We start from the raw sequence: 18942 nt of genomic DNA, 5'->3' as shown, positions 1-18942 counted from the left end.
CCATGACCTTCCTTTCCCAGGCCAGGCCCACGTGTCCCCAAGAGAGCAGGAGGGAAACCCAGGCCCAGGTGAGGCACTTCCATAGTTCTGTGTCTCCAAGGAAAAGGACACCCACCGGCACAAAGCATTGAGTAAAAACCCTTTAATAACAAAATAACATTCACGATGTAGCTACTTCAGTTGTCTGGAAAACTCAGCTTACACTTGATTCAACATATCACTTTCCACAAAGTTTTTGTGTTTTTTTTTTTAAAAAAAAGGACATAAAATGGCATAACAAAATATACCTCGAGTTTCATAAGACAAGTATTCTTGGCAAATCCTAGTTAATAAGCCAGACCCATGCGTCTCTTGTAATAAAAACTGTTGGGCACACTCATGTCTCAGACACTCCTGTTTACTTTGGATTGAAAATACATTTGAACGTCATAGATTCTACAACACCTGCTTTGAGAGGATTTGTGTGTGGGTTTGTGAGCGTGAGGAGAACTTGACTGAAACATCCATTTGATTTTATGGCGGAAGAACATAGAAAGCTTTCTGGAAGATTAAACACGATTACAATCATAAACGGTCTTAACAAAAATCGACTTAAAATTCTTGTATCCATTCCTGTCTTTGGCAAATTAATAAGGGAAGAAATCAAGACTATCTATTACAAAGCTTTCATTATCATGATCTACTTTATAAGGCCAAATAAAATGTTTCTTGCCATTATTAATGAAAGCGCATTTTCTGTATATTCTCATGCACGGTCATATGAATGTGCTACTGTGGGTGATTTCCAATATTTTGCAGAGCGGGCTGCGGCCTTCCCACTGCTGTTTCCTAAGCTGCACTCCTATGCAAAATAAAGTGTGCTTGGCAACTGATTTGGTTTTCTGTCAAGCATGTTGATTGGGGGAATAGGTATGAAACTTGAGAATGGGCCTCAGGACCCAAAATAAGAAAGAATGAGTTTGCCCGATCCACTGCATGTGAAAAATACTTTTTGAGATATATAGGGGCCTCAGATAACTAGGGAGTTTAAACAAAGAAGGTTTTACTAAACTAGGTTTCAAAACTTCTTATACCCGCTTTAGGATAGATGCAACATTGTTGGGCAGAAAAGAGTCAGCTAGACTCATCTCTCTAGGGAGGAAAATCCACGATATGGGTACACAGGTGAAGCTTTGAGGAATGCCATCCATCTTTGCCCCCCAAAAACTGGAACAGCTGGTGGAGTTGTCCAGGAAAAGGGACAGAGAACCCAGAGAACAATGAATGATACTGACGCCATCTAAACTGACCTGACAGCATACTCCAGTATTCTTCCAGGAAGTCAAGCACAAAGTGGCCAGCCCCCAAGCAAAGACCCAGGAGAGGTGAGTCCTGGGTCGATCTGCACCTCCATACAGGTGGCCAGTTGTGTCTGAGGTCAGGAACAGAAAGTCAGAAGGACTCTCTTGTGGGAACTTCAGAGGCAGAGCTGTTTTTCAGTGCTTGTTCCCAAGCCCCTTTCGCATGGCGTGAGATAGCTGGGTTACGAGAATCTGACTGGGGAATGCGAGCTGGAGAACTCAAACTTGGAATGACCCTTCTCATCGCATGTGAACTCAATTTAGTCTGACTCGGTTTGAAATCCCAACAGAGGTCAAGGTATTTTCGAGGTGAGACAGCTCCCAATAAAACCAATATTACCACTGTCTGAGGCTGAACTGTGTACATTTTCACAGTTTAATGTATACACAACCGTTCCACAACCGCTAACAAACAATTTGGCGCCCATGCATAAATAAAGTCCATTGAACCAAAGGGGAAGATCTAGTTCAAAATGAAAAACGTTGCTATTTAAGACCACAATGCATCACACTGCTAAATTTTTAGCCTCATGCATAAAATTATAGCACTGATTGGCAGTTGCTAATTATAATACTACACTGTTAACACAGAACAATTAATTGTTCAGACCAAGTAGCACAAATGTAGAAAATAATAAATTTTTTTTTCAACAGAGCAAATGAACACAGATTGTTTCTTCAGCAAAATATGAAACTGTAAACTTTGGGCTCATTCTGCAACTTTCCCCAATCCAGAATAAACAAAATTCAAAGCCGTGGGGGGGGGAACATACATTTTTTTTTTTTTAAGCTCACCTTTTCGTCTATTACAAAAGCACAACCTAAAACGTATAAAGCTTTTTTTTCTTCTTTTTTTAAATCACAGTTACCAAAAGAAACAGTGAATAATTTATTACATACGCTATAATAACATTACTCTAAACACTATTATCTATGAGGTATATCTGAGAAAATTCGGTAAGGAATTGCGCGGTCTGCATTGCCAACATGCCCAGGTTCATATTAAAGCTTTGGAACCGTGAAGAACCAGAAAGGGGAGAAGAACAGGGGAGGCAGAGGAGAGACAGAGAAAGAACCTTTGGTATTAGTACAAATCTCGTTGTTTGCAGGGTTGCATTGCAAAGCACCACAGTACAATAAGCCCACCAATTTACTGTATGGAGGCCCAGTGGAAGCTGAGGTATTCACAGGAAGGATTAAAAAAAAGCACAGAGAAGTCCAGACTGGCTAAATCGTTGCTTTGGTTCAAGCAAGGCACTCGTCCCGTGGTTACATCACACTTTGCAAGTGAAGCATGAGGCTGAGGGGGGGGAACTGCTGAGGAGGGGTCTGCCAACCGGGGCTGTTTTCTGTGTTCAGGTTGCCATCCGTCTCCCTGCTCTCCCTCTTCCAGGGGCTTGGTGGTGGGAAGGCTGGGGAAGGCGGTGCTGGCTTACAGAGCACTTCGCTGCTCAATCACCAGATCGTCTTGGTCTGGGAGAACACCTGTCTCCCAGGTATTCAGAGAATGCTACTTCCAACAGGAATTTGGGAAGAAAACCAAAGCAATTTGCTATCTGAAAGTCAGGCCTTGCACCTTTGCCTGGTATGGGGGGGGGCGGGGGGGCAGATGGCACTTGGAGCCTGTTTGGACTGGAAAGAAGATTCACATGGGTCAATATGCTACTTGGAAACTACAGGAAGGGATAACTGAGTGTTCCTGCAAGTCTGTCAGTGTAGCTTCTAATTTCCTCTACTAGCTATACTCACACTGATGCATGGATTGGAGGAGTTGACTTGTCTTTTCCCTCCTTAGCTTCTTTGGGTAAATGGTCATTTAAAAAGCTGAAAGAGAACTACATTAGTTGAAATGCAAAATACTAGTATCCAATAAACAACCATCCAGACTGGAAGCTGATCTTCACAAATGTCTGAAACTCATTTGGTCAACAGTTGAGAAAGATTTCACCTTGCTCATGTACAAATCACTCTGGTGACTGAATCTGAGTGGTGAATTAATCTGTTAATTGACTCAAAAGAAACTTAAGACCAATTCACTTCATGAGTAAGAAGGGAAAAGAGAAGTAACTTTAAGCATCTGTTTCCTAGACTGGCATATCAACTCCTCTGAAATTTTGTGGTCATCTTTTGTTCCTAATGAGTAACGTGTCACCATCTGATGATACAAGGCTTAAACGTCTCTCTTAAGTACAGAGGTATCCTCGAAACGATGTATTGTGTCAAGAGGAAAAGGGAAAAGCTGAACAGCTTTTCACGTGTAAATGGTGATCGAATTCCCCTTCTCTGACAAATACTGACCTAAAAATATGCATAATAATTCAACTCAACAGACCAAGAATGAACTTTCTCTTCTCACTGAATCAGAAGCTTATCTCTACAACACTCTGGAACCGGGAGGTTCAACAGTGATCTCAATGGAACAGTGTGTACTTCCAGGGCAAAAACCCCTCTGTGAGCTCTAATAAATCAAGGCTAACCACCTTTACAAGCAACTGATCTCATGTGACTTATGTTGAGATTCTAGCTAGACAGATACCAAAATACCTGTGCCTGTTTCTACCAGGTAAAAATGTTCATGACAAGCTCCAAGCCCTCCTTCTCTTGCCAATGTGTGGCTCATCTCAGGCAGAGGCGCACGAGGCATGAATACAGTAGTGGCCCAGAAGGCTTGACTGGGCTTTGCCTCTGGGTCAGTTACTTGCCTTGGATAACTATTTCAGTCCTCTGGGCCTCCAGGGGCTGGACTAAAAACTTCTCAAGGTCCCTTCCAGCTCTACCGTTCAAGGATTAGGATTCCTATCACTGGAAATCTCAACCGTGACAGCTCCAAAGCAGGGAACAGAGGTCGTGGCTGGGACCGAAGGCCACTTTCAACCAGGCTTCTTCATCAACTCGGAATTTCAGGAATCCAGTGGCGGCAACATCTGAACATGCATCCTGAACACATGGAGGGGACAGCGAACACACGAAGAAAAACACAGAAAACATCCCTTTCCCGATCAGCAGCCACTGTCGCATAGATTAACTATTTCTTTGGGGTATCTGAGCTGTGGCCATACATGCCATACGTCAGAGAGAAGAGTTAAAATTATAAAAGAGCACAAGCGAAATGCAGACCGCACAGAGAAAGAAATCTTTGGTATCTTTGGTGTCATCAACACGATTAAAATTACAAATGGAAAAAGTCAGTGAGGTAGCCTTCTTTGGTTCTCACTAGAAATAGAAAGTTCTTCCTTTTTTTTTTCTTCTTTTTTTCTGCTTTTTTAATCCTTTTTTGTTTGTTGTTTTACACACACAGAGAGTTCATTCTTGGAAGCAGCTAGTGTAAGGGTTTCTTTTTGCTGTTCTGATTTTTTATTTTTTTATTTTTCCAGTTTCTGTACAGAAGCCCTGAAATCCAGGCTGGTGAAGCAGGGTCTCAGCATGCGTTTTCTGAATGCACAGTTTCGGGTTGAATAGTCATTGCTTGTCCACAAACTTTGCTCTGTTGTCCGTCTGACAGCAAACAAACTGCAGTGCTTTCTGTTGTTTTAAATAAAAAATATAAACTATATCGTGCACCTTTTGCAGATGCTGAATAAGTTAAATAAATAAGTTACAATATGAAGGCTCTGAGGGCCCCAATAATTAAAAGGTGAAGTTCGCTTGGTACCAGGTGGGGCTATGAACTTAAATAATTTAATCACTGTTACTTAAATTATTTTCAAAGTTAATTCAAGAAAGAAAAATACCTCAATTTTTTTTTTTTTTTGTAACCTGTATTTCTTCCCTGTCTGTAACAGAATTTCTCTGCTTTATAAAGCAAACCTTCAAGGGGATTCTAAAAGGGATCGTGCATCTCTGATGCACCATTGGTCTAGGTTCTGATAAATAAGCACAAAGAGTAAAATCAGAGTAAGGAAAGATTAAGAAATTATCAAAATTCTATACATTCAGTGTGCTAAAAACTAATTTAAATAAATTAATTACATTAATGGTACTTAGCTTGTTGGGTTATAACCCAAAGAGATAACAGGGAAAAAAAAAGGTTTCTTTCGTCTTCATTTTTCAATGGACAAAACATATAGCCTCTTTCCACAGTCTAAATGAAAATAAAGCAGAAAATTATAACCTCTGCACTTTCTCACGATCAAAAAGACCATTTAAATGTGACAAGCATGGAAAAAAAAAATCACCATGTCCCTCCCTCTCGCTGACACAGCCCCCCCAAGACCACATCACCATTTTCTCAACCCTGGAAACCAGAGCCCACTTTTTTCTTTATTAGTTCACACTTTCTACTTTTTCCTTCTTTTTCCTTTTTTTTTGGGGTGTGTGTCCTCTTTTCAGGTCTTTGGATTTAGCTTTAGTTAATGAAAGATCCAGAATAAAGCTATTCAACTGAAGTCATCAAGCACGTGTGTCATTCTTACACAGACATGTAAATAAAATGCAAGGTTTCTTGAAAGCTGAGTTTACCTTGGATGTGACTGAATGAGTGGAATTCCAAGTGTAGGGAATGAAGACGCTGGGATGTTTTTTTTCCCCCTGCACTTTGGTTTTCAATGTTACAATAAATAATAAAAATAGTGTACACTATAGAAGTACCACATACATGTGAAACGACCATTGAACATGTATTTATTATAACGGGGACAGTATGTATGGACGTATGGAAGTGTCTGTGCAGTCTGGACACTCACAGGCGATGGGTGTTGCTATAAGATGCCTATGAGTATACATGGTGAAAGAGGCATCTAAATCTGTATACACTCAAGCTGAAGACGGTACAAGGATTAGGCAAATGTATCTACCAAGGTTTATGCAGTGGGAAATATCTCTGCTAAGGCTGGAGCAGAGTGGAAGACTTCCGTGGAATGAACAGATCTGTAGCCATGTGTGTTTTCCTCCATTAAAAGGGAATGAACTGGTTAATTCCAGGCAACCAAACTCAACACCGGTAAGGAAAGCTTAGGCTCCAGCTTTTACTTGCTTCCGGCTGTCAGAGCCTTTTTGCTATCTGAGAACAAGGAAGACTTCTGGTCCCCGTGGGGTTCACAGAACAGCCCATCAGCCTCAACTGTAAGTTCAGGGCCTACTTAAGGGAGGCTCTCTGTCATTTTGGTACATTTAAAAAATTTTATAACCAATTCTGAGACTTTCTAAAACAAATAAAACCAACCCTCCCTCCCCTTGGCCCTTGGAAAGAAAAAAATCATAGGTAGAAAATAGGCATTGGGACCGCCATATTTAAAGCCAACGTCATTAACTAGATAAGATTTATACAGTGAACTCCAGTACACTTGCTTCTTTTAGTAAGGATTTTGTGGCCTTATTTGAAAACTAGAATCTGCTGTTGCTTTAGAGGCAACTTGGTCTTCGCTAAATGTATAAAGGCTCTCCAGTCTTACAAGTAAACGTCAGAACGATAGGCAAACCAACTATATCCCTTTTCTGTCTACCGTCTTTTGCTCGCTCTTCCTGGTTAGGCTGACTAGTCTGAACCACAAGGCATTGGCAGCAGCAACAAAAATCAGCTCTGATTTGTTAGGAATCATGACAGTTACCGTCAACAGTACTTGGGTTTGGGCTTTGGGGTCAACCTTGCTTGACCACATGGATCATCTTTTTCTCTACTTTCTAATATACTCCATTATTCTTCAATAAGACTGGAACCCAGCCTGCTCTTTTTCTGTTTTTGAGAAATTCCTATACCTCCTGAAAATCAGAGTTCACCACAAAGGTATACTGTCATGATGCTTCAGGAACAGTAGTCAACGGACACTTCTATAATTCTACCAGCATTTTCAAAAGTGGGAAAGCGTGCCCCTGCACCCAGGTGGTAGTCATATTTTTCACGAAGCTGTTCAACTTCAGTATATCAGCATGAACAGGTGGACACCCAGCATAAAGAAAAATGCTTGATAATCTAAAAGGCATTTATGTTTGGTTCTGAAATACATCGTCTGACTGAACAAAAATGTGCATGTGTGTATCAGATTTACTCCTAATTTTGCTTTTATTTTAGCTAGAAATAAAAATGAGCTTGAATTTCCAGAGCCCACAGGAGCCCTCAGGAAAAGAGATCCTGCAGAGGTGATTTCTCCCAAGAGTCAGGCTACCTGCCTTATTCCCACCTGTACTGTTAAGTGTTACAACCCATATGCTATTTTACATTTTGGAAAGGCCTTTAAATATTGTGGATGAGTTTTTATTGTTGTTGCTCTTTTCTCTTTTTTTTAAAGAAATATATTGGCTCTTTTTAAAATAAAAGTTTCCTGGAATGAAAGAACAGCATCGTCAGGACAAAAATCAAATTGAAAGCAAAAACGGAGGCAAGCCTATTTCCCTAAAGAAATAAAGAATTTTCCAGCCAATGGCTTTAGGATTTCCATTGTCTCAAGAATCTGAATTTGGCTTGGAATTGTCCCTTCACTCTGCCCTGCCCTTTTCATTGCTAATGCCTGGAATTTTTCTTGGATTGAGGAAATGGATGCTGAACTATAACTAAGTCCAAAGAGTTTTTTTTTTCTTCTAAAATTGTTAACCTAAAATAAGTTTTTAAATGCTTGAGGAAAGACATAGTGGGTCAAATTCCATTATAATTCAGTTTGCAGGGTTTTTTTTTTCTTTCTTTCACATTTTTAACAAATTGAAATTCTGTAGGACTTAACTTTTCAATACACAAATATATAGATACACACATGTATTTATATATGTACGTAAATAATTTTTTAGAAGCAAGCACTTCTCTCTGGTATGGCATTATTTGCTATGAGACATTTATCAAAACCCCGGAGGGAAGTTCTTGCCTTTTTTTTACATTATGACATCTCCCTCTGGTCCCCAGGAACACTGAGGGTGTATGTGTCTACACTTGGTTGGAACAGGGTTGAAATCTCAGGCCACGAGGCAGCCTCTTTCAGTGTAGACATCTTCAGAGGACACTAGAGACCCAAATGCTGAGCCTGGCATGCCAAAGAATCATTAACCAAACCAAGCAGGCTTCGCTCCTCAGCCCAGTCTTGGGAAGAACAAGCATTTCCGTTGGCCATGAGTCACAAAGTTTCATTAAGGAATGCCCAAGCTGAAATTCGCTTTTATCAACCCAATAGGAGCACTCCCCTGCTGAAACATGCTCTTTTCTTGGTCATTTGACAAAGGAGACATGGAGAATGAGCAAGAGACAAAGCGACAAAGGGCAAAGCCAAGGAACATCCCCGGGTAGGATGAATCATAAAAGCCACGGAAAGTCACTTTCTTTTCGTGGCTCCAGGCTGCCGCCTCTGCAAAGGGAGACCGACGTGGAAGGGGCAAGGAGCTGGCACCACAGACAACAGGTCTTCCAAGCAAGAATCGGGGATCCTCCCTACTCCTTGCCTGGTGTTTGCTCTCCAGGTCTGAGACACCCCTAACCCCCAACACCGCTGCCTCACCCCAGGGCCAGCCGTGGCTGCACATGGGCTTGTCTAAACAAATTGGTCATTACCACCCTGAGGAAACCCGATGAACCTGCTGCAGGAGGAGCTGGACTTCTGCAAAAAGTCCCTTTGGTGGATCTACTCATTGAGGGGCATCTCGAACACCCTGACAGGACAGGGCTCCTGGAGAAGACAGGTCTGGGCTGGCCTCATCTCTGTAACTGGTGGGAACAGACCACTGAGCTTCCCCAGCAGTTAGAGAAGACGAATACCTGCCTCCCCGGCCATGGTGGATGGATATCACTCACCACCCTGATCATGGCTGAGACAGAGAACAGAGATGACTCAAAATACAAATAACACTCATCTGTCCCATGGACCCATTTATCAACACGTTAAAACGCTGAAATGCTCGAACTTGACTTTCAACCTTTCCCAGGAATTTTCACAGAAATCAGAATACTCTAAATCATCCACACTCTGGGATGGCATGAGAAATGAGCAAAGCTCTGAACTGAGTACTTAAGTGATGAAGCACTTGACAAAAACAAGACATGAATTTGAACAGCAGTAACTTTGGGTTATCACCAATGTCAAGTTGAATCTATATATGTATTCATATATTATATATATCTCTTTCTTTAGAAATGCAACTTTACAGCTGATTTTTTAAAAAGCTAATAGAAAAGTAGAAACTGACAATCATTTTTACATGTCTCCCCCCACCCCCAAATGAAGCCCTGTTAGGATGTAGCAATCACATGAAGATGAGGCTTGTCAATTCCTCTATAAATTCTTTGGTTCTGTGGCTTGGGAGAGGATGCGTCCCCAAGACCCCTACTCCTGACCCTCACTCTCCTTCCCTCCCTTGATGATGAGGCTCTGAACACAGAAGGAATCAAGGGTACAGGAGGGTTAAGCAAAGAACATTCAAGGGACAGTATGATTCCCCACGCTCTGCTGAGCAAAGAGAACGGCTCAGTACCCCCAACATCTTAAAGTGGAGTTCCATGGAATCTTCTGAGAGATTCCATGTTGGGTAGAAAGCCGTAAAACAAAATGATAGGGAAACAATAAAATAAAATAAATGACCCTTTCCTCTCGTTGCTCAGAAACGAAATTGATTACCTTTACACACAGATCAATGGCGCTATTAGTATTTAAGCCAGGCAAGAGGGGATAATGAACTGAAACAAAGGTGTGAGAAATCCTCATCTTTGGTATTGTAGCTGTTGAGGTTTCTGTTGCTCTGTTCCGTGTTCTTTTGAAAAACTGCATAGGCACAAATTAAAGACAATCTTCACCTTTAAGATTTTTACCGCGTGAGTCGTCGGGTGGAGCAGCGGCCACCGCGGCTCTTCCTTATTTCTCTTCCTGTCTCAAACCCTTTTTAAAAATCTGCTTCCAAAAAATGTCCCAAGAGGTCTGTTCGAACACAGTGTGTCTCGACGTTTTTTCTGTTTTTTTTTTTTTTCTTTCTGTCGTGCTTCCATCTTGTTGGTGGTGGATTTTCATGGACGTCCGTTTTTCTTTATTCATTTCAATGGGACAGTTTTGTTTGTTGCAGAAGTAGGTGCAGAAAAAGTTTCTTTGGTTTCGATTAAGTAACTCATAAAAAAAGTCAGTCTCAAGTGTCTGTAAAGCATCATTGCAGCGTTTGGCTTGCTTTGAACACCCCTGTGGTGCCCACCTGGGGCCATTCACTGGTAAATATGCACATGGTGACCGTCGCAATCTCCTGGGGGTCCTGTGGGCCCTCCTCCACTTGCTGTGGGGAGGTAACAGCCAGGAACCAGAAAGCCACTCGCTCGGTGGCTTGGCTACCATCCTTGGCGTAGCCGGTCCACTCGGCCCAGGGATGAGCCAAGTGCGAGCGCTGGAAGCTATTTGGAGTTGCACAGGTTTTCTGACTTCTAAAAGTAATCACAGTATTTTTTTCAGGCTAGAAAATGGCAAGTAATAAATGTCTTTGGTTTGCAGTATTCTGCTTCTTTGGTGTGCTGTGTTTTTCTCCAGATTTATTCAGCTGTTCTGCTAGGATGATTCAATAATGAAAGAGATTCAGGACTAGATGATGGTTATGAGTAACATGTTTGGGGGTTTGAATTCTTTTTTTCCCTTGCTAGGAAACACTGAAAACGTCCCTACTGATGGGATGGACAAGGGAATAACCCAAACCTGAAAGCGTGAGAATGTATTATGTGGCGGTCGTAATGCACAATAGGAGGGACCAGGTGATGATGGGTGAGCAAGGAGGATACACTTACGATCTAAAAAATCTAGATCTTTTAAAATGCTGCATTCGCTCCGTATACCCTAAGAGTTGAATTGGCCTCCTGAGTGTGCGTTTTCATTATGTACAAACAGAACGTGTAGCAAACTGCAAAATGTGCTTGAAGCCATATTCCCAGTGATTCCCTCTTGACTTCCCAATCGGTGTTTTGAAAATCCAGACGCCGTGAATCCAGAACCTCCCTCACTTGTCTATTTATCTTCGTTGTGCTTGATACTTGGCGCTCAAGTGAACTGACTTGGTTTGCTTTATTTTTTGATGGATCCAAGACCATGTGAGATTTCCAGGAGGTAAGGAAAAGAAAACTGTCAACTGGATCAACTTAAAGCTTTCTAAACCATTCAATGAAAAAGATGCCTGAGTTGGGAAAAAACAGGTCCTCGAATTTTTTTTTTAAACTTCCATATTTAAAACTTGTGCTCAGTAATTGTCATTCGGATGGTTTTTTATGTTATGGCTGTGAACATTGGTGAACTACGGTTTGATGAAGCTAAGCACTTGGAAAGCAAATGAGGTCATTCTTGTTGCTAGATTCTTCTCTTACTGTAGCATCTTGGGAACCCAAACTCAAGAGTCCTTATACAAGCTGGAGTCCTACTATTAACTCACGGGAACGCTGACTGCAAGAGGCTGACAGGACCCAAACTGGGATGCTGACATTCTAAGCAATCCTGATTGGCTGACACTAGGCTGGAACTGACTTGCTCTAGGAAGGCCCCATTTGGGATCCTGGGGTGCTTAGCATGCTCGCTCAGAGGACAATGTCCAGTTCAAAGAGATTAATTTTCAGCTTGCACGTGGACTCCATAGCCATTAAAAACAAAAGAACAAAAAACACCTGGCCTATGATTACAGCTAGAATAGAAAAGTTTCAAGAGAATTGTGCTTTCAAATCACCAGTGAAGGGCCCCAGCTAAGAATCCGGTGTCTCTTTCCTCTGCGTTTTCTTTGGGTATCGGTTGTCCTCGTCGGGAGGCGACTTGTGCCCAGCTGAGAGTCCTTCCGTCACGCTTTGGTGCAAGTGCCGGAGGTGGACGAGGCACCGCCCGCGCTCAGGTCATCCTGCCACTTCTCCAGGCTGCGGCGCCGGGCGTTCATGAAGAAGTTGCTGACGGTCGTGAGCTCCAGGCCCAGCTGCTGGGAGATGGTGATCTGCATCTCTTTGGACGGGCGCTTGTTCTCCTTGAAGATGGCGAAGAGCGTTCGGCGTTGGAGGTCGGTGAACACCAGGCGGGATTTCTTCTGGGAATTGTTCCTGTCCTTGTTGGGCTCTTGCTCTTTGCGTTTGCACGCTGGAAGGGGGAGAGAAGGAGCAGAGAGTCAGGGTGAGGCTGAGACCCGGCCCTCCCCCTGAGCTGATGCACCAAGAGAACAGGGGACTCGCAGAGGGGATATAGACCGTTAAACTTTACTCTGCGAATTGCCTGGCTGTCAGTGACCAGCCTTCCCAGTTCATCTCTGTGTGATGGAAGACATCTGTTAGTGGGGGGACAGAGGGAGGAGAAAAGAACAGAGCTGCTCTACACACCCGGGTTTTTGAACCAAAGGCCTGTTGCTTTCTCTTTCACCCCCGACCGCCCACCCCCACCCCCTTAAAACTCTTCATCAGTGAAATCAGGTATTCTGAAGAAAAGGACCCCTTCCCCTGGGGAAGCCTGGTTACCTGGTTCTTCTTTCACAGTCTCCCTCTAGAACTGCTGAGAGCTGAGCCACAACGACTTTCCGGAGTCAAAACTTAAAAGTGGCGTCATTTCTCAAAACCTTCCACCCACATGACTCAAAAAGTTGTGAACAGAATGAAAGGAGCGATGGCATCATCCCAACCCCAAAACCCCTTCCTCTAGACTTTCGAAAACATTAAAAAAAAAAAAACCCAAACATATCAAACAGGGAGGGGAAGTCCATGAAAAAGCTGGTCTAACCAGTTGTAATTTGGCTGGTCTGAGATGAAGCTAGTACGTGAAGACCAGGGCTGAGGTTGGCAGAAGAATCCACATTTACAGGGGATTAGAGCCCAGTGTCTGATTCAGCAGCTAGGTCTCCACACCTGGGCTGCCAGCACGCTTTAATATGCGTCACTGCCTCTGCCTTACCCTACACGTTCCTGGAAGGCGGGCATCAGGTCTGTGTGACGCTCCCGACTGGCTCCTTTTGGAACCGCGGACATAACTGAATGCTTGGGATACCGAGGACAAGTGGTGTCTTGACTCTTTCAGGAACGTGCACATTTCACAGAGTGGGTCCCAGAAAAGTAACCTCTAAGGGCTAGTACAGTGCATACGAGTCCCAGATTTAAACACGAGAACACGCGCTAAAATCACTGGACGGAAACCTCAGCTCATCCAAGGTTTTTGTGTAGCCTCAAGAGCCGACTCATTGGAAAAGATTGATGCTGGGAAACACTGATGGCAAAAGCTGAAGAGGGTGGCAGAGGATGAGATGGTTAGATTATATGGCATCACCAACTCAACGGACGTGAGTTTGGGCAAACTCTGGGAGATAGTGAAGAACAGGGAAGCCTGGTGTGCAGTCCATGGGGTCGCCAAGAGTCGGACACAACTTAGCAACTGAACAACAACAGACACAGCTAATCCAGGAAAGGCGAGGAGGGAGCAGAAGTCTAGCTGGGAGCATCCTTCCCTGAATCAGCTGCTACTGGACATTCTGGCTGCAGCTGAGCTCTCCTTGTACTCTTCTGATGTTCCCCAAAGGCGACCTGTCTGGAGTACTGTCTGGAAGCCTTTCCAGACTTCTCAAAACCCTTATTTGTGAGTCTTGCTTCTGAGCTTAGGGTCAGGCCATTTTTCTCTCTGTATTCTGCAAGGAGAATGAGCTGTAGTGGGGCTGCTGCGGGGTGAGTATCAGGGGAACATCCTTCAAACGGCTGGGTCTTAGGATTTAACCTGAGGACAAACACTCACAGGAAAGATATTCTGGAAGCTGAACTTCCCCCGACCCAACTGGCCAGCCTCCCTGTTGGATGCCATCAGCCATAAAGGGATCACTCCTGAAACAAGTGAGAAGCTGTGAAAAAGGGCAGGGGCAGGAGAGCCCTCCGTAAAACTGTTGGGCGACGTCAGCTCTGCTAAACCCTCTCCTCCTGACTTTTCCTTATCTTACTTTCACAAGCAATCATGTTACCTTTGAAAATTAAACACAACACACATATGAAAGTGAAAGGCACTCAGTTGTGACTCTTTGTGACTCCATGGATACACAGTCCATGGAATTCTCCAGGCCAAAATCCTGGAGTGGGTAGCCTTTCCCTTCTCCAGAGGATGTTCCCCACCCAGAGATGGAGCTCAGGTCTCCTGCGTTGCAGGCGGATTCTTCACTAGCTGAGCCACCGGGGAAGCCCACATATACACACCTATAAGAAACAATTTGTTTCACTCCAAAACCCTCAGTCTCTTGGAAAGCTTGGATTCTCTCAGATAAAGGGCACTTGCCCTGCAATGGGAACTCAGAAAGGGCTGAAACAGCTTACAGTTACTCTTCTCCCATAGGAACTTCCCCGTTAAGATTTCTTCTTTGATTATCCCTGGGAGGTCACACTTTTGCTGGATTTTGGATATTTACTTTAACCGTGTTGGTAAACTTGCCCTCTCTAGTGCAATCCTCCACAACCGTGTTTCTAAAGTTCAGAGTAGGGACTTCCCCGGTGGTCCAGTGGTTAAGAACCTACCTGCCAATGCAAGGGACATGGGTTCGATCCCTGGTCCAGAAGTTTCCATATGCTACAAGACAACTAAGCCTGTGTGCCCCAGCTAGAAGCCCACACGCCCCAGAGCCTGTGCTCCACATCAAGAGACGCCACCTCAGTGAGAAGCCTGCACGTCGCCAACTAGAGAGCAGCCCCTGCTCGCCACAACTAGAGAAAGCCTGCCTGCAGCAATGAAGACCCAGCGCAGCCTAAATAAAAGATACTAAAAAACCAAAGCTTAATTGCTCAGAGATTATCTGGAAAGCTCGCTCCAACGCAGGGTCTGAGGCGGTCAACCTGGGTGGGGCCCAACAGCCTGCATTTCTAATGAGCTCCCAGGTGATGCAGCTGGTCCATATCCTGCTCCTGCTCGACCACGTCCAGTCTTCCTTGATTCATGAACCTAACGTTCCAGGTTCCTGTGCAATATTGCTCTTTACAGCATCAGCCTTGACTTTCACCATCAGACACACCTCCACGACATCACTTCCGCTTTGGCCCCGCCGCTTCCTTCTCTCTGGAGCTGTGAGGAGTTGCCCAGCAGCATGCTGGACACCTGCCAACCTGAGGGGCTCCCCTTCCAGTGTCATGTCTTTTTGCTTTTTCACACTGCTCACGGGGTTCTCGCGACAAGAATACTGGCGTGGTTGGCACTCTCTCCTCCAGCGGACCACGTTCTGTCAGAACTCCCCACTGTGACCCGTCCGTGTTGGGTGGCCCTACATGGTATGGCTCACAGCTTCACTGAGCCATGCAAACCACTTCACCACGACAAGGCTGTGACCCATGAAGGGGAACAAGGATCTGTCTGGCTGCTAGAGTCTCAGAGGAGCACCCGGATGGGATGGAATGTTCCAGGACCCAACACCTGGATTCTAATCTGGGCTCCTTCACCTCCAAGACTTGGCATCTCGGTAAATAACGTAACCTCCCAGTGCCCGTCTTCCTCATCAGCATAACGGAAAGAAGGTACTCACCTCTGTAGAGGCTTCCGTGAGGCAAAGTGTGTGCATGCCCTCTTCCCTCTGGCTGGATTACCCCAGGAATCCCAAGGTAGGTAAGTGGAAGAATTATTCTTTCTTTAAAATGAAATAAGTGGAGACTTGAGGGTGTAAGTGACTGAGCTAAGGTCACATTCCAGGCTGGCTGCAGGCCGAGGGCAGGCGTCCAGTCCTTGAGTCTCCCCACCTTCATCTTCTACAGGGATGGCACTCACGCCCCTGGCCCCTTAAATAGAATCTATCTGCAGTGCAGCCCCGGGGGCCTGTCCCCAGAAATCCTGACTCTCACTGTGTGGGGTAGGGTTCTGGAATCTGTGCTTTCACAAACCTCTGAGGGTGCTTCTGAGACAGGAGAGCCTGTGTGCTTGACCCCACAGCCAATTCAGGTTCCCAGATTGCTGTTCCCACCCCAGCCTCCCGGGACATGGGTGCCAAGCCCACATCTGGAAGATTCTGAGTAAACAGTGGTGTGCGAAAACCGCCTGATAAGAAGATCTGGCCACATATATTCTACCAACATCGGCTGAGACCCTCAGTCAATTCATTCTCTTTGGGTTAATCACACAGTCCTCAGCCTTCATACCACTATTGATTATTCTTCAGATAATGCTTTATTGGTGCCTTAAAAAAAAACCCATTAAGAAACTGAAGTGTAGTTAATCTACAATGTTGTGCCAGTTTTAGGTATACAGAAAAGTGATTCAGTTATACACACCCACACACACACACACACACATTCTTTTTCAGATTTTTCCATTATAGGCTGCAAGATATTGGATATAGTTCCTTATGCTGTCTAGTAGGTCCCTGTTCTTTATTTTATATAAAGCAGTGTGTATATGTTAATCCCAAACTCCTAACTTAACTCTCCTTCCCCATTCCCTGTTAACCCCTTTGGTAACCATAAGTTTGTTTTCTGTATCTGTGAATGTATTTTTATTTGTAAATAAGTTCACCTGTATCGATTTTTAGATTCCACATATAAGTAATATCAAATATTTATATTTCTCTGACTTTCTTCACTTAATATGATGATCTCTAGGTCTACCATGTTGCTGCAAATGACATTATTTTGTTCTTTCTTATGGCTGAGGAGCATTCCATTGTGTGTGTAAATGCACATCATGTGTGGCGCGCACACACACACACACACACACACAGAGACATGTGTCTCACATCTTCATCCATTAATCTGCTGATGGACACTTGGGTCGTTTTTGTGTCTTGGCTGTGGTAAGCAGTGCTGCTGTGAGCGCTGGAGGTGCATCTATCTTTTCAAATTACGGTTTCCCCTGGGTATGTGCCCAGGAGTGGGATTGCACGGTCATATGGTAACTCTATTTTTAGTTTTTTTTAAGGAACCTCTATACTGTTCTCCATCATAGATGCACTAATTTACATCCCCACCAACAGTGTGGTAGGGTTCCCTTTTTCTCACACCCACTCTAGCATTTACTACTTGTATTAATAGACTTTTTAATGGTGGTCCTTCTAACTGGTATGGGGTGTATTTGCACTTTTAAGAGGGTACCTAGGTAGTGCTGATGCTGATGCTGAAGATATATCCATATATGAGTTAAGAGACAAAATGTTAAGATATATCCATATATGAGTTAAGAGACAAAATGTTAAAAGTTTAACATTCAGCAACCTGCAGAGAAAGAACAGATCAACACATCCTGTGTATTCCTTCCCAAGAGCTTCCCAAAGCCAACAGATCTGATACCAACAAACACAAAGCTTCAGCCTGTGGTCAGACAATGCGCGGCAAGTCCAAAAGCCCTAAAGAATGAGGCAGCAAATATGTAACATGCCCAAAGTCCTGACACTTGGCAGCTGCCACCCCGTGATTCCTACAAAAGCAGTTGGTCAGGGGCTGAGAGAAGGCACAAAAAGAGGGCGAACACCGGCTTTGCAAGTCTAGGAAAAAGCAGACAGCTCAAACGACATCTGGGAGTTGGCATGAAGGCAGGAACCTCAGAATTTCTCAGACAAGATGTAAAGTCAGCTATGCCCAGGGGCACAGTCAGGAGTGTCAGTGGTTTTGGTGTGAGAATATTGCGTGCTACAGTCAAATACCCATCTCACAACAGCTTGGGAAATGCCAAGTAACTCCCGACAGCCCAGGAACATGTGCTGGCGACCCAGCAGACGGTGCTCATCAGCAGTGTGGATGAGCTGAGCTCCTCCCACTCGAGGTAAGCTCTGCTCCCGGAGGGTGGGAGGTTAGCTTGGGCTCCCGCCGGCGCTGGGGTCTGCTTCTCCTCCCTCTTCCAGGAGAGAAGAGAGGGCGTGCCACGGGGCCATGTGTGTGTGTGTGTGTGTCTGTGTGTTGCCGGATGGGAGGAGGGAGTCATCCCCCAGCCATTCCCCATCTTCCTTCCTCTCTTGGGAAGTGGTCCCCAAGTGAGCCATGGAAGTTTGAGAGCTTATGTCTATGACAAAGACAAGAAGTCATTTGCGTGCAGTGAGGCTGCCTACTGGGGCTACAGAGCTTTTTCTCCCCTTCTGGGGCAGGAACAGTATCAGCTCAGAAGGGTAACACTACTTATCTTTTGAGGCCCACGACCTGGGACCAGCAGATTACAGAGATGGAGGCATCTGTGTTCAACAAAAGAGGTGACAGCTACTGCCTAAGACAAGTGGACAAGTGTTTCAGACCACCGGGCTCGCAGGGTGAAATAAGGGAAGTGCTGGTTTGAGGCTCAAGCCCTCCGAGATCCCTGAGATGCCCATTCACCTGTTCGCTGGTGGCCACTCTTTAGAGGGGCAGAACCTGACAAAGTTCATCTCCAAGCCCGTGCCATTTCCCTGGAGCAGATCTTCCTACACCAGGAGTGAGAGAACTTCTATGACTGGCCCCTTCTCCCTGCGTCCCCCCAGCGAGGCCAGGCCACTCCTGGGTATCCTCAGGGGCTCAGCTGTCTTCCGGCACCCAGGGCACCTGGCCACAGCGCCGTCAAACACTTGCACATGGGCAGCCAGGCACATGGCAAGGCTGTACAGCCAGAAGTCATTCCATCAGGAGCAGATTCAAAGGGAGGCGGTGCAGGGTGAGGGACAGCATCAGAGACTCGAGAAAAACATGCAGGAGGCTGCGACAAATGGCACGCATCGGGCCCCCCGCCCGCCACAAAGGGCAGAGACCATGTCGTTCCTCTGACGGAAAAGGCTTATTCTCACCCATCACTGATTTTCCTTCCTG

At 44.8% G+C, this 18942-nt stretch overlaps 1 protein-coding gene across 1 annotated transcript in view; it reads right to left on the bottom strand.

The window, feature by feature from the left end:
- Positions 1-12038: 12038 nt before the first annotated feature.
- The window catches only part of ONECUT2 (one cut homeobox 2), a 47135-nt gene continuing 40231 nt past the window's right edge, over positions 12039-18942 (bottom strand). Inside the window, exon 2 of the mRNA XM_068993978.1 lies at positions 12039-12325. Coding sequence (XP_068850079.1) covers positions 12039-12325 — 287 coding nt within the window. The remainder of the gene's footprint in view (positions 12326-18942) is intronic.

This window comes from Capricornis sumatraensis, chromosome 21 (genome assembly GCF_032405125.1).
Source record: "Capricornis sumatraensis isolate serow.1 chromosome 21, serow.2, whole genome shotgun sequence".
NCBI lineage: Eukaryota > Metazoa > Chordata > Mammalia > Artiodactyla > Bovidae > Capricornis > Capricornis sumatraensis.
Note: the sequence above shows the minus strand (reverse complement) of the source record. Positions and strands in the feature narration are given on the sequence as shown.